The following is a 16,202-nucleotide window of genomic DNA, read 5'->3' on the forward strand; positions in this document are numbered from 1 at the left end:
TTTGCTGCTCAAATGTCTGCAGCTGTATCAGCCAAACCAAGAGGCTGATAAGGTTGATAACAGTCTACCACCAGTGGAACCAACTGTACTTTCCATGGGAAGATTAAATTAGTTAAGTACTTCCCCACTTTTACTAGTGCTTGTGAGGGGAAAAAAGTATCTATGGGGAAGTTTACTGTTTCTGGAAATAAACACCCCAGGGAGAAGGTGAAAGAGCACAGGAGGAAACACTTGCCTACCACTGGAAGCACCAGTGGATTCAGAGTGCACTTGTGTGATTAGACACCCTTCTCTTGTCAGGGCTGCACACCAAGCAGCAGGTGAGGTACCTGGGACAGTATTTGAGGGCTGCTCCCCTGCCTAATGTTTGCTTGTCTCTTGCACTTACGGAGCTACTGATTGGGGATCTGACTGAGAGTGTGCTGAAGTCAGGGAAAAACTCTCATTTCTTTGCATAGGGAATTTCAGTGCCTGTAAGTCTTGGAGGCCTTGTCTGTGAGGCTCCCCCTCCACTCAAGTGCCAAGTTGTAGCTCAAGTAAGATAGTACTTCGTGGGTTAAACCAGAAAATTTCACCATTGGTTTTCAGTGGTAGCCCAATTTTCTGTGCAATAAATTGAAGGGACTTTTAAATGTACCATGTCATCCTTAGGATAGCTGTCACCCATGCATGTGAACTGTGAGGCCTCCCTAGACAGTCTTTCCAGAACATTTAAAAAAAGGACTTACAGAAACGTTGAGATTTTGGAATTCCTTCATTTACTAAGGAATTACTATTTCTGTAAATATCTGCCAGTCTGTAGTTGTAGCAGAAACATCTTTGACCCTTAAACTGTGTTGCAATTTGTGAACTTTACCCCTGTAGCAGGTAGAGATCAGGTATTCCACTGGCTGTTTCAGTGGCACAGAGGACACAGGTTAGTTGACAACAGCTGGGTCTGGATTAGTAGAACCAAGAAGAAATTCCTCCAATAATGACTCTTTGTTCTTCTTGAGGAGTAGCAAGTGCTGCTTCGCTCCTCGTGCCTTTAGCAGACTTTTTATCCAGGAGGGCACCACTAAAAGGGAGTGTTTGTAATGGGGGCTGATGTGGTAGCCTCCACTTTCTGTGGGTGAAGGATCTTAGGGGACATATTGCTGCAATTTAGTCTGTTTTCATGCCTGGTGTGAGTGGAGCAAACTCTCCTCTATCAGTCTCAAAAGCTTTGAGTTGCAACGCACCTTGAGAGGTGTTCTATTAGTACTTGTGCAGGGTGCCTAACGAAATCAGGAGCTGTGTATTCAGGCTGCTTGCAAGATAAGATCACACATAAATACAGATTCAGCAATCAGGTACCAAAGGAGAAAAAGAAGCAGAAAGATAAGAGTCTCCCATTTGACTTTGTGGTCTCTTTCTCTTCATAACAGGCTGCTTTCCAAAGACGTCTTTCAAGCAACATGCCAGTGAGGTTAAAAAGCATCTTTCAGAACTGCAGGTTAAAACTAACAAGGCCTGTTTGAGCTGAGCAGGCAGTGTTTAAGATCAGAACACAGCCTAAGGCTCCCAGAACAAAGGCAGGATGACAAAACCATTTGCTGAGAGAGCTGGTTTTCCCCTGTCTGCCCCTGAAACAAACTGCAGTCGACTTTAAACCCTCCTGGAAATCTCCTACCAGGAAGTAGGCTCCATCATGGAAAGGGCTTCTAACCTCTATGTCCTGAAAGGAAACTGCAGAAAAAAGGGGATGATACAATAGTCCATCCTGCCAGGACAGATTTGCAATGAGGAAAGGAGTGGGATTTAGTGGATCTGAGCTGGTGAACAATGTTTTCTTTTAGACATAGAGCAGGTAAGGTCACACTCTGTGCATTACTTCATCAGTGCTAACTAGTGCTGGCTTTCCTTTTGTGCTTTATAGTTTGAGAGCTCTGGAAAATCTGCCCTCTGCAGAAGTCACAGTCCAGTCAACAGGAAATACTGGATTCAGGATAAGTAATATTCTAGGGACTTCTGCTTAGTTACCCCTCACAGCCTGTAAAATACGTGGTCAAGAGCCATTGAGATGTGCCTCACACGTGCACCTTCTGTCTCAGTTTCTCTGGTTTGCCTCACAAACACAGGGATTTCAGAGTGATGCCAGTTACTGTTATTTATTGGCATTGAGCACTGGAAGCTCTCACTACAACTACACTTGCAATATACAATGCAAAGGTGAAAGTATCCCTGTGAGACAGGTATGTAGTGCTGGCTGTTCAATAAGGACAGCATCATGGCACAGAAAAGTTTAAAAGCAAAGCTGATTCCATTGAACTGGGGGAAAATTCCCTTAGAAATTTGGGTGCATCCTTAAGGACTTCATTACACTGAAAACAAGTTTATCTGATGATTCAGCACCTGTGAGTGAAAATCCAGTTTTCTTGACTTTCAGGGTTGGGCTTCAAATACCTGTGGCATCCTCCATTCTGTCTCTTCCACATGTACCTGTATGCTGTGTGGGAAAGACTGGAACTGTTGGCACTCTCTTTGCAAGTTTATTTTACACGTATCTTTTCCCAAGTTGCACACTTCAGCTGAAGTGCAAAGCAAATGGAAGTCTTTGGCATTTCACCTTTGCTCACCTACTGTTTATTTTGTGTTTATTTCATGCCCTCAAAGAAAAGAGAACTCATAAAAAAATAAATCAGAGATTCATCAGTTTTATTGGTGCATAAATTCAGTGTGACTCGCCATCTAGTGCAGGTTTAAGGCATAACATAATTAGAGACTGTTGTAAGTCAAGGTGGTAGTCTCCTAAAACACTTCAAAACTAGTGGCATTTTATTTCTGTAAGCACGCAAAGTAACATAAAACTTACAGGAATCAAGACAAAGATATTGAAAAAAGGACTGGCAAGTGAAATTTTAGAGAGGAGATACGAGAGTCATTCATCAGCTGACAAAGTAGAGGACAAATATTCTAATGAAAAAGCAGTGCTCAATCTCTTTACAAGAAAAGGAGGAACATAAAATAATAGGGAAAACAAGGATGTGTTCAAACAACCTATTTATTCAAGCTGGTTTGCATTAATTCATCCAGCATCACAAACTAGACAGCATCCAATAACTAACTGCTTTTAAATGTGTTTTTTTTTCATTCCAGGTGACTGATTCCTTAGGTGTGCACCTGATTCTTCCCCTCACTGTCTGATAAAACATCATTTATCATGAGAACATTTATTAAATCCTGGATTCCTCAGTGTTTGCGGATTCTCAGGTCACCTTGCAGATCATTCCATGGAAACAACAGGCTTCTTACATCTCAGATTGTTTCCTACTATGAATCTATAAACCAGTGTAAAAAGGAACTGCCAGAATATTTCAACTTTGCAAGTGATGTCTTAGATGAGTGGGCACGGCTGGAAAAGGTAGTATTTTCTTTTACCTTATAGACATTGTGTTGTTAACCCCAGCTGGCAACTAAGAACCACAGAGCCCCTGGATCTCACTCCCACACTCCCCAGTGGGATGGGGAGGAGAATCAGGAGAAAATAAAGGTAAAACCTTTATGGGTTGAGGAAAGAACAGTTTAAGAATTGAAATAAAATAAAATAAAATACAATAATAAGAAGAATATTAATTATAATTATCACCATTGTAGTAGTATCAGTAGCAATAGTAGTGATGAAAAGGGAGACAACAAAAAGAGAGCGCAACAAAGAAAACCCAGACAAGACAAATGATGTACAACACAACTGCCCAGTGCCCACTGATTGACACCCATCCTGTCCCCAAACAGCAACTGGCACCCCTCACCCAACTTCTCACCAGGTAATAAACTGAGCAAGGCTTTCTGTGGTGTGGAGTATCCCTTTGGACAGCTCAGATCAGCTGTCTTGAACCCTTCCAGATTCTCATGCACCCCCTTGTTGGCAGAGTGTGAGAAACTGGAAAGTCCTCGACTTAGTTGTTGCTAAGCAGTGCTTACTCAGTGCCAGTCAAAACCAGGACACAGTGGAACAAATCTCAGATGATTCAGTTTTACTGATGGATACTCGATAGTGTTAGCACCATTTTATTTTGTTTGTCAGAAAGATGGGTTTCACTCTAGCAGAGTGATTGCCAAAGATGATTTGTATTGAAGTGAAATCTTTTAAGGTTTGTCTTCATGTTTTAATGTCTTCTGATGTGCTGCAGGATGGAAGAAAACCAGCAAATCCAGCTTTTTGGTGGGTCAGTGATGAGGGAGAGGAGGTGAAGTGGAGCTTTGAAGAGCTGGGCTCTCTCTCGAGGAAGGCAGCCAATGTCCTTTGTGAGGCCTGTGCTCTGCAGAGAGGAGACAGAGCTATGGCAGTTCTGCCTCGTGTTCCCGAGTGGTGGCTCCTGAACGTAGCCTGCATGCGAGCAGGTGAGCGACTCGCCCACCCCTGGGGTGCAGAGACAGAGCAAACAGAGCCTACAAGCCACATGTTAGATCAGTGTGAAGAAAATGCAGGCAGGGATATGTTGCTGTGACCTGCACAATTCAGCTTTTGCCTAAAGGCAGGATTGGCAGCACTCACCCAGGAACCACAGTGCCAGACAGGGTCCAGTCAAGAGGCATCCTCAGGTGAAGCCAGAGAGGCTCCCGTGGCTGCAGCCTGAGGCCAGGCTTGACCACATACATTGTAAGGGAGCTGAATGTATAATGGAGGAACTTACAGAATTAGTGTCATTAATAATTGAATATATCTATTTTGCTCTGCTTTTAAGCTGCCAAACACCCATGACGGATCAAATCAGCATCAACAGAGAGACACGATCAGGTATTTTTGGGAAATGATGAGTTTCCTCAATTGCTGCTTGCTCTTTTCCAGGAATTGTCTTTATTCCAGGAACATCCCAATTAACGGCCAAAGACATCTCATACCGACTCCAGGCTTCAAAGGCCAAGTGCATCATTACCAGTGACACCCTGGCACCTGCACTGGAATCTGTCCTGCCTGGCAGCCAGTTCCTGAGAAGTAAACTCATTGTAGGCAGAGGGAGCAGGGCTGGGTGGCTGAACCTCAAAGAACTCCTTGCGTGAGTATCCAGCTCTTTCACCATCATCCCTGTGAGGTGGAGGGAGCTGTACCAGGCAGGTGACATTGCTGAGTTTTGAGGTTCATTTTCAAAATACAAAGGACTTACATTTCTCTGTCAACCTGCTGCATTGTGATTACACTGGTAGAGGTTTGTCCAACCCAGGTTTTGGGAGCTAAGTTCAGGTCCTTCACCTTCTCCTCACTTAGCAGCCTGCCAGCTTTTAGAAGCTCTCTGCTTCTACTGTGATCACAAGACAAGCAGAGTTCTAAACAATTGTTATGAGCATGCCTGCTAGAGCCCATTCTAATGGCTCTTGATTAAATGGGAAAATACCAATTGCTAGCTCTTGATGCTCAGTTCTTTTTTCCCTTTATTATCCTGGCACCTCAGAGGATCTGAATTGTTCATCAGTCTCTTGAACATAAATGATACACTATTAGTAAAAAGACCAATGTACTTGGCATAATAACCTCAGTTATTGATTTCAGGTTGGGGGTTGGTTTGTGTTGAAGCAGACACTGATTTCTGCCTGCTGTTCCATAATCAGCACCTGGAGTGCCCTTGATAAACAGTGGCAGACAAAGTCTGGAATATTCTGTAGGTGCTCATATTTTAAATGTTATGGCATACAGGGCATCATCGTTACAAGGAAAATGTTTTCTCTAACTGTTCTTACCTGTGTTACCACTTACTCAGTGAGATCATTCAGTTTGGGGCAGCTTTCCTGTTGAACTCCTAAACAATAAAAATACTGATTCCCTGCTGGAAAACTGTGTGTACTGACCAGAATATACCATTTCCTCTGAAGGGTTGCATCTGCTGACCATGAATGTGTCAAGACGAGGAGTCAAGAGCCAATGCTGATCTATTTCACCAGTGGAACTACGGGCTTCCCAAAAATGGTGGTGCAGTCCCACAGCAGTTACGGGATTGGATTCACAATCTCTGGCAGGTATCACCTTGCAGTTCCTCCCAGGGTCCTCATTAACTGACGTGATCACCATTAAATGGAACATATGACCATCAAACTCCAGTAAATGTGGGCAATTCGTGACTGTAGGATTTGCATCCTCCTCATTTTGAATGTTAAAGGATACCTTTCTCAAAATATTCCGAGTTGAAAGCTGGTGGTCAAGGGTCCAGAGAAGTAACTTGTTTAGTTTCCTAGAGAAATGAGCTGTGACAGCTGATGTCTCAACTGCACCAGGTGGGAAAAGGCTGCTCCAAATGATCTGTTTGGGTTCTGCTCTAGATCCAGATTCTGCAGCTCGAGACAAAGATGTCTTGCATTGCTCACAAGAAAAATAAATGCTCAAAATATTAAGCAGGAGGGAATGAAGGGAAATAAGAGAATGTTTAAGACTCTTCAAATCTCTCAAACTTTCTACAGAGCCCCACTTGCTCTAATCGCATCTTCTAATGGAAGCCTCCTGCCCTTTCCTTGAACACTGCTGTGACCTGGGCCCGAGTATCTCACATTCTCTGTAGCATTTTTTCATCTCTGCTTTTTCATCAGGTATTGGATGAACTTGACTCCTTCAGATATAATGTGGAATACCTCTGATACTGGCTGGGTAAAAGCAGCTTGGAGCAGTCTTTTTGCACCTTGGATCTGTGGATCCTGTGTCTTTGTACACAATATGCCACAGTTTAAACCAGAGGTTATTGCAGAGGTAACCTTAACATTTTATACTGTGATGTTTGCTTCCATTTTACACAAATGAAGGAAACAAACTGGCACTCGTCCATGGGTGCCACTACTCAGTAGCAGCAGGGATAGTACTTCCCACATCCCAAGGAATCATCCCTCCATTTGATGCCCATTCAGCTCAAGGAACAAGTGTTTTCCCTCCTGATTAGGCCATGTGGCATGGCTCCAGTGTAGAGCACAACTGGAGAAAGATGCAGGATATAAAGATCTTGGGGTCACTGCTGTGTTGTCCAATATTGAGCTTAAAGCTCACTTCAGGTATGGACTTCCAGCTGCTTGAGGGTCAGGCTGAGCATGGGCCAGTAATCAGAGCATGGCATGAACCTGAATTAAGGCTCTGTTATCCTGAATTTTCAGTGAGTTGCCAGAGTGCCTATTCCTCCCCTCAGGCACTGCACAAAACCAGTTAGCTGATTGATTCCCATCAACACTGGCCTCTTTTGTTAATCACCTGCACATTCACAAGGTCAGAGCCACCATCACACTTTCATTTGCAACAGAATAACTCCCTGTTTTTCTAGACTCTCTCCAGATATCCCATCACCACCTTCTGCACAGCTCCCACTGCCTTCTGCATGCTGGTCCAACACGATGTGAGCAGGTACTGCAGGGAGGGGAGGGGAGGGAGGCTGGGGCACAATGCTGGGACAGCCCTGGAGGTTTAGTTCCTCAGGTTCCTTAATTTCTTTTTCTGTTAAAGGCAATCTAATTAGCAAAACCAGCTCTCAGAAAAGAAGGCTGTGTTCTGAAAGGTGAGAATGACTAGGGCTAGCCCAGGTAGGCCACCTGGGCTTCAGGACTGGGTCTTTGAATAGACAGCACAGAGGAAACAAAGGAGACATTTTTAAGTTGTCACTTCCTCTGAACTTAGGGTTCCCAGTTCAATTTAAATCAGCTGGGCAGCATTGGATCAGGGAGCTACTGGAGTATGGTGGAGTTGTTGTCACATGCTTGAGAATGAAGGGAGCAGTTAGAGGAGCTTCACATCCTGAGAGTTATTTGGCAGCTGTTCTCCCCAGTTTGTTACTCTGTAAAATACCCAGCTTGTGAGAAGTGGTTTGCAGGGAGTTTTCACATCTTTGGTAAGGTACTTATTCTTGTCACATAGGTCTTTCAACCTGACAAAAGCCAACCCAGGTTTAGCAGAGCTCAGCCTCTCTGTACCTATTCAGCCTTCCTTTTGCTCTAGAAAATTCCCTGCATTAAATCTGATCTTGGGTGTTGGCACATAACTCAGCTTTCCACATACATTTGATGTGCTTGTTCAGATTTCTCCTTTTATGTCAGCTCTCTCAAGGAAACGCTTTTGCTCACACATTTTCCAGCGGAGAAACCTATTTCTAGTGACACAGAGATAAACCAATATCATCTTCAGTGGCAGCTCAAGCAATCGAGGAGTCTAGTCCAGGTGTGCATAACAGGATGATGACTCATTTCCAAAGGAGCTTGTGAAGTGTTAGGTATACTTACTTGGAAAGCCAAGGGAGGATGTTCACTTAAGTCTACCTACTGCTCATTTTAGGAGCTAAGACAATTATTTCATTTTCTGTTCCTCTCAAGCTACAAGTTCCCGAGTCTGAAGCACTGTGTAACTGGAGGGGAAGCACTGAATCCCGAAGTGTTTGCAAAGTGGAAAATCCAAACAGGGCTGGATATCCATGAAGGTTATGGCCAGACTGAAACAGTACGTTTGCAATAAATGTAATTACTGGTAATAGAACCCTTCACCATCTTTGCTTCAAAAGCAAAAATAAAAAAGAGTATTTTCTCTGGGTATCAATTTTTCCTGTCTGAGGTTTTAATGAAAAATATTAAAGCAGCTCACACCTCAGACTGATGTTCTCAAAAACCCCAGTGCAGGTTCTGATTCAGCCCTTGTCACAACAAAGTCATGGGAAGGTGCCTAATGCAAACAATACTAGCATTCACAAGATGTTGCAACAATTTTAATTTTTTTTTTTTTTAAATCTACTCTGCAGGTGACAATCTGTGCCAATATGAAAGGAATGAAAATTAAACCTGGCTCTTTGGGAAAAGCTGTTCCCCCTTATGATGTGCAGGTACGTGGAAATGTGGCAGCTGTGGGTAGAAGAGTAAGGCAGGGCTGTCTGCAGCCCTTCTGTGCCCTGCACTGAGCTGGAGCAGATGCTCCTCTGGGCTGATCAAAGCACTGCTGCTGTGTCTGTCCTTGCTGCAGATCGTGGATGACCATGGGGCTGTTGTGCCTGCAGGAGAAGAGGGCACCATTGCTGTCCGAGTGCAACCCACACGACCCTTCTGTCTGTTCTCCCAGTACTTGGTGAGCCCGACCTGCTGTGCCTGTGTCTGCTGAGAGACCTGGGAGAGACCCAGGGCAAGGCTCTGCCAGGAGCAGAATTTCATGCAGGCTCCTCAGAAGGTCTCACTGGGTTGCTTGACGACTTTGATCCTGGTCAGTGCATAGTTCCAGGACAGACTGACTGAGTGTAGCTTCAAAATGCCATGTGAACCAGGGGATCCCCTGTTCCAGATATGTACCAGGCAGTTGCCATGGGCTTCAAGTACAGAGCACCACTCTTTTCCCTCTATTCCATTCCTATCTTTGGTTAAACATTAATGAAGAAAGCCCATAAATTCTACTCTTACACATCAGAAGCTCCAGGAGGCTTTCCAAGGCACAGGTATTTTGTTGCCTCATACTCCTCTCAGAGGTACCCCCACTCCAGCAGGCACTGGAGTCAGAGAAACCTTTGCACAGGTGCCTGTCACACAGACCACGGGCACAAGAGCAGCAGCACAAACACAAGTCACAGCACACGGCCCTCACGTGTAGATGATCATACAGCTCTGAAGTAGTGACACACTTAATCAAACACCACTACTCAAAAGGGGATGCTCTACCCACTGAAAGCAGAACCAGCTTAGGAAAACACACCAGAAAAAGACATTTTGGTTCGGGTCAAAGGTCCATCTTAAGCAACTGTTCATCTGCAGTGGTGCTGAGGTGCAGGGCATTCTTAGGAAAACAGGCAAAATTAAAGATATTCTCCCCTGTATTGGAACTGTCATATTCAATAGGCTTTGGGGAACCCAGCTATGTTTTTAATCCTCTTCTGAATCCCCATAATATTTGTATGTTTGTAGCATTCTCATGCAACAACTTGCACAAAGTAACATCTCACTATGTGATAGAAATCTTCTTTAGGTTCAATACTATAACTTGCGTTTTTCACTATGTCTTCTCTTGTCAAAGTGTTTTTCCTGTCTAACCAAGAGGTTACACTGGATATATAGGTCCTAAAGGTCAGACAGTGTTTTTCCTGCAGGTCACCTCATTTGTGTCTTGGTCCTGACAGTTAAGAGTAAAAACTTTCCTTTGGCTGGAAGTTATTTTGGCAACCCCCTGCAATGGTAAATCATTTCCCTGAACAGAGTGGGTTACATATTTTAGTCATTTGCTGTGGTGAACGGGCATTTTGATAGAGCATGGCCTTTTCTCTCTAGAACAGAAATCTCTACATAAAAGGTACTTTTGTCCACATATCATATATTTCCACAACAAAGCTGCTAAATGTGGCTCTTTTATTTAGCTGAAAATATAAAACAGTATTGAACATACTCAGTTGTAGACCCTTCTATTGTTTTTTTTAGCACCACTGCAAAGTAAATGTGTTATGTCTCACTAAGAATCAGAAACTTCTCTTGAAATGTTTGGTTGTTGCCAGGATAATCCAGAGCAAACTGCTGCCTCTATGCGTGGAGATTTTTATGTCACGGGGGACAGAGGCGTTATGGATGAAGAGGGATATGTCTGGTTTGTTGGAAGAGCTGATGATATCATTAACTCTGCTGGGTAAGGCATCTGCTTCTAGATTTGCCTCATAAACCAGAGCCCGCCAACACCAATGGACTGGCCCATCCTGCTGGGGCTGACCTCTGCTCGTGCTCTCCCAGGTACCGCATCGGCCCCTTTGAGGTGGAGAGTGCGTTGCTGCAGCACCCAGCAGTCTCCGAGGTGGCTGTTGTCAGCAGCCCCGACCCAGTTCGAGGGGAGGTAAAAGAAAACAGAGCAAAGATGTAGTAAGAAATGCCCTTTATTCTAAGCATCAGTATCCCTGTATGTACTAGGCTTCCTTGGAATTCAGTATGTTGCAGATTTTTGAAAGTAAGTGGGCTAAAGTTTTTTCAATCCACATCTTAATAGATCTTAGAATATCAGAACTATTTCCTTGTTTGCAGGTTTTATGTGGAAAAATAGTTTGGCTTTCCAGACTAATCATGACATGTCTTTCTCTAAGCAAGGAAATTTTGATTATTTCTTGTTTCATCCCTTAGTGCACTGCACCAATGACATCCAGAGTGTTTCATTTTTGTTTTATATTTTCGAACTTTGCAACATTTCTTTGAGAAACAGGGATGAGATTTTCAGCTTCAGTAGGATATAAAGTTAAGGGGAAAATAAAGATGGAAATATGGAAAACATCCTCTGCTCTATAATCAGTCCTTCATAGCACAGCATTCTGTAATAACCAGCCAATGAAAAGAGAAATTAAAGAAAAAGACCCAATTTGGGCATTCTCAATTTTGACACTCACTTTACATGACAAATGTACCCCTTTATTCCCACCTCTGGAAGTTAATGGAATCCCTTCCTTTTTGTGGCACAGGTGGTCAAAGCCTTCATTGTTTTAGCTCCTGCTTTTGTATCACATGATCCAGAAAAATTAACTCACGAGCTCCAGCAGCATGTCAAGAAGGTGACTGCACCTTACAAGTATCCAAGGAAGGTAAGTACAGCCCAAAACCACAGGTTCTCTAACTGGACCAGAAACTGAGCATTTTTTGCCCTGCCTCAGCTGCTTCTCGACTGCGTTCTGACAAACACTCCAGGCAGAGTTAGATGGAATAGAAGCAGATGACAGGGTCTGTTGCAGCTGTAGCCTTGGGTTGTCTGTGTGTGCTAGAAAGGACCCAGAGGGAGGCAATGGTCATGAAATTTTACTTTATGAGTGTCCAGTCTTTCTTTCATGGAGTACTGGGGTTTTCACAGCACCTCAAACAGACAAGGCATTCAACTCCAACCAGTCCCTACCTTGAGCTCTCCTCTGGCACTCAGCCAAAACAAAAGGGAAATTCCTGCTGGCATCAGTGGATTGGAATCCATCTCTTCACACTAGGAAAGACACCAGTAACTCCCTGTCCTGAAAGCTGAAGCACTCAGCTCCTAGAGATTGTGGTACTTCTCCCTGCAAGTCTGGTCTGTGCAGTACCTACAAGGTGTAGTAAGGAATTCCACCACACCAGCCCTGGCTGTGCAGCTTCCCATCTGTTCATCCCCAGCCACGCTAAAAGTGTTTTTGCAATCTTTTGTTGCACCTGGAAAATTAACCACAATTCATTTGGCTACAGGGAGCATTTTTGCCTTTCAGGTGGAGTTTGTTCAGGATCTGCCAAAGACAGCAACTGGGAAAATCCAGAGAAAGGCTCTAAAGAGCAAAGAGTGGGCAAGAGTACGACAAGGGCAAGAATGATCTGGAAAATGAGGAGAGAAAATTTCCATCATGTATCAGCCATAACACATGACACAGAGCAGGTTGTCATGACCCAGAGCAGTATGAGAACATCAGGAAAAACAAACTATGGAAGAAAAAGGAGAAAACACTCTTGAGGACATGTGGTATTGGAAACGCTTTTGCTATCGACCTATAAATTTTCAGAAGGAAGGAAGGAAGTCCAAGTAATTCAAAGTGTAGAATGGGAGACAGAAAGACAGACTCAGGTGCATACAAAGGTCAGATTTTTTTTACTGCAATTTGTATTAACAGCTTCCCTAAAAAAAAAATGGGTGAAACTACAAGACTTTGAAAATTACAAATAAATGAGAAATTAACAAAAAGATATGTTTGTCCCGAGGTGGGTATCAGCCATTAATTAACATCCAAAAACTACCACTGTAACATTCTCAAACTCTTTCAGAGTGGAAGGAAAAAGACATTTCTTTTTAATGCTTCTCTTCATCTTGATGAATTTGTGATTTAAGTAAATGGTTAGACTGGAGGAAAAGTGCTTTAGGTTAACTGCAAATTATGCACAATTACCAGTGGTGTAAATGATTACAAGAAAAAGGTTATGCCACAGAAAGAGTTCTGTTCCTTGCTCTGTATTGTGGCACATTCTGTTCTCGTCACTCCAGAAGAAGTGAGCAATAAAGCCAGAAGGGTTTCACTCCAAAACACTTATGAAGGAGTGCCCGGCTTTCACATCTCCAGGGGACAGCTGATCTTTACAGGGCCTCGTATGGGAAACGTCCTGACAGGTGAGTGAAGTGAATGAAGAGGATCTCCCCCAGCAGCTCTCAGCCTCTCCTGCCCACAGCAGCCAGGTCAGGAAAATGTTATTTATCCGAATTCCTTGTGTTGATGATCACTGAGCAGAAGCAAATGGTATTAAATCAGGAATAATCATTTCTGATTCTTGCAGGCATTCAGAGGACTGAATTGCCATTACTGGGTCTTTTCCTCTGTTTTCTGTCTTCATTTTCACCTCTACATTTGCAGATGAAAAAGTGCTAAAAAATTGAAGGCTCTCACAGCTAAACTTGGCAGATGTTTTCATAGAGCACTAGGGAATCCTAAACGTCAAATGTGTTTCATCTTGTCAGTCTTGAATATAATTTCTCATCTTGAAAACTCTTCCTAAGTGTTCTGTCCCTCCTCTTTCCTTCATAGGCTATTGTGCAGATATTGTCATTGTAATGCTCTGAAAAATGCAAGTTACAGCTAAATCAGAGAATTAGAGCAGACTAAGAAATGAGAAACATCTTCCTAAGTCATTAAGGATTATTTACAACTGATGTTGTGTTTGAGGAAGGAAAGTTGTGGGCAATTAACAGCCCCAAAGAACACATCAAAGCTATGCAAGGATCAGCTGAGATACAGACAAGGTGACAGATCAGTACAGGACATTAAGACCTTAAAACACAGAAGGTAAAAAATACCAGAAAGCAGGATGGGGAACTTCACATTTATTTGGACCATTTGAACCATCAGTCTGGCAGTGGGCCTAAGTGACTTCAATGAATCACTCATAACTGGATTGTCTGGAAAATGCTGAGATTTGTTTGATTTGTTGGTTCTTGTTGTCGCTGTTTTTGCAGGATTCATAGCAACAACTCTGCTGATTTTCTTAACCTCAAGATGGCTGTGCTTATTCCTTCTGCATACTGTGATGTTAAATACTCATATCATAAAAATACAGGTAACATGATATAAAATGAGGATGTGTGCAATCAACCTATTTATTCAAGCTGGTTTGCATTCATTTATCCAACATCATACATGAGACAGCATCCAATAACTGGATTGGTTTAAATGTGTTTTCTTTCATTCCAGGTGACTGATTCCTTAGGTGTGCACCTGATTCTTCCCCTCACTGTCTGATAAAACATCATTTATCATGAGAACATTTATTAAATCCTGGATTCCTCAGTGTTTGCGGATTCTCAGGTCACCTTGCAGATCATTCCATGGAAACAACAGGCTTCTTACATCTCAGATTGTTTCCTACTATGAATCTATAAACCAGTGTAAAAAGGAACTGCCAGAATATTTCAACTTTGCAAGTGATGTCTTAGATGAGTGGGCACGGCTGGAAAAGGTAGTATTTGTCTTTTACCTTATAGACATTGTGTTGTTAACCCCAGCTGGCAACTAAGAACCACAGAGCCCCTGGATCTCACTCCCACACTCCCCAGTGGGATGGGGAAGAGAATCAGGAGAAAATAAAGGTAAAACTCAGGGGTTGAGGGAAGAACAGTTTAAGAATTGAAATATTATAATAATAATCATAGTAGTAGTAGTAGCTCACTGCCCATTGATCAATGCCCAGCCCATCCCCAAACACCTCCCAGCCAACTTCCCCCTAGGTTATAAACTGAGCAGGACCTTCTGTGGTCTGGAATATCCCTTTGGGCAGTTCAGGTCAGCTGTCCTGTCTAGGTGCTTCTTGTGCACATCCTGGCTGGCAGAGTGTGGGAAACTGGAAAGTCCTTGACTCAGAGTAAGCACTGCTTAGCAACAACTAAAGTATCAGTGTGTTATCAACATTATACTCATCCTAAATCCATAGACCACAGCACTTTACCAGAACTCAGTAAGAAAATTGACTCTATCCCAGTCAAAATGAGGACACAGTGGAACAAATCTCAGATGAAACAAATCATTTTTCCTCATGGGTACTGGGCAGTATTAGCTGCAGAGTGGAAAGCACCATTTCATTTTGTTCATCAGAAATACATGTGTCACTCTGAGAGAATGATTGCCAGGGATGATTTGCTTAGTCGGGAGTTATTTTGTATTGAAGTGAAATCTTTTAAGGTTTGTCTTCATGTTTTAATGTCTTCTGATGTGCTGCAGGATGGAAGAAAACCAGCAAATCCAGCTTTTTGGTGGGTCAGTGATGAGGGAGAGGAGGTGAAGTGGAGCTTTGAAGAGCTGGGCTCTCTCTCGAGGAAGGCAGCCAATGTCCTTTGTGAGGCCTGTGCTCTGCAGAGAGGAGACAGAGCTATGGCAGTTCTGCCTCGTGTTCCCGAGTGGTGGCTCCTGAACGTAGCCTGCATGCGAGCAGGTGAGCGACTCGCCCACCCCTGGGGTGCAGAGACAGAGCAAACAGAGCCTACAAGCCACATGTTAGATCAGTGTGAAGAAAATGCAGGCAGGGATATGTTGCTGTGACCTGCACAATTCAGCTTTTGCCTAAAGGCAGGATTGGCAGCACTCACCCAGGAACCACAGTGCCAGACAGGGTCCAGTCAAGAGGCATCCTCAGGTGAAGCCAGAGAGGCTCCAGTGGCTGCAGCCTGAGGCCAGGCTTGACCACATACATTGTAAGGGAGCTGAATGTATAATGGAGGAACTTACAGAATTAGTGTCATTAATAATTGAATGTATCTATTTTGCTCTGCTTTTAAGCTGCCAAACATCCATGACGGATCAAATCAGCATCAACAGAGAGACACGATCAGGTATTTTTGGGAAATGATGAGTTTCCTCAATTGCTGCTTGCTCTTTTCCAGGAATTGTCTTTATTCCAGGAACATCCCAATTAACAGCCAAAGACATCTCATACCGACTCCAGGCTTCAAAGGCCAAGTGCATCATTACCAGTGACACCCTGGCACCTGCACTGGAATCTGTCCTGCCTGGCAGCCAGTTCCTGAGAAGTAAACTCATTGTAGGCAGAGGGAGCAGGGCTGGGTGGCTGAACCTCAAAGAACTCCTTGCGTGAGTATCCAGCTCTTTCACCATCATCCCTGTGAGGTGAAGGGAGCTGTACCAGGCAGGTGACATTGCTGAGTTTTGAGGTTCATTTTCAAAATACAAAGGACTTACATTTCTCTGTCAACCTGCTGCATTGTGATTAAACTGCATTAAGTACAGGTTCATCCAGCCCAGGTTTTGGGAGATAAGTTCAGATTTTTCAGCTTCTTCTTG

General features: G+C 43.5%; 1 protein-coding gene across 8 annotated transcripts in view; it reads left to right on the forward strand.

The window, feature by feature from the left end:
* LOC116451997 (acyl-coenzyme A synthetase ACSM4, mitochondrial-like) overlaps positions 1 to 16,202 on the forward strand; it is a 28,481-nt gene that overhangs the window by 6,167 nt on the left and 6,112 nt on the right. For 2 of the 8 annotated variants that reach the window (XM_032126050.1, XM_032126048.1), the window contains exons 2-14: positions 3,118 to 3,382; positions 4,152 to 4,362; positions 4,811 to 5,018; positions 5,830 to 5,973; positions 6,538 to 6,694; positions 7,254 to 7,333; positions 8,293 to 8,416; positions 8,712 to 8,792; positions 8,930 to 9,031; positions 10,437 to 10,564; positions 10,666 to 10,765; positions 11,379 to 11,498; positions 12,141 to 13,906. In XM_032126050.1, coding sequence (XP_031981941.1) covers positions 3,182 to 3,382; positions 4,152 to 4,362; positions 4,811 to 5,018; positions 5,830 to 5,973; positions 6,538 to 6,694; positions 7,254 to 7,333; positions 8,293 to 8,416; positions 8,712 to 8,792; positions 8,930 to 9,031; positions 10,437 to 10,564; positions 10,666 to 10,765; positions 11,379 to 11,498; positions 12,141 to 12,242 — 1,758 coding nt within the window. In that variant the 5' untranslated portion in view covers positions 3,118 to 3,181 and the 3' untranslated portion in view covers positions 12,243 to 13,906. The other 6 variants (XM_032126049.1, XM_032126052.1, XM_032126054.1 and 3 more) reach the window with 6 other exon arrangements.

Source organism: Corvus moneduloides, chromosome 16, assembly GCF_009650955.1.
Source record: "Corvus moneduloides isolate bCorMon1 chromosome 16, bCorMon1.pri, whole genome shotgun sequence".
NCBI lineage: Eukaryota > Metazoa > Chordata > Aves > Passeriformes > Corvidae > Corvus > Corvus moneduloides.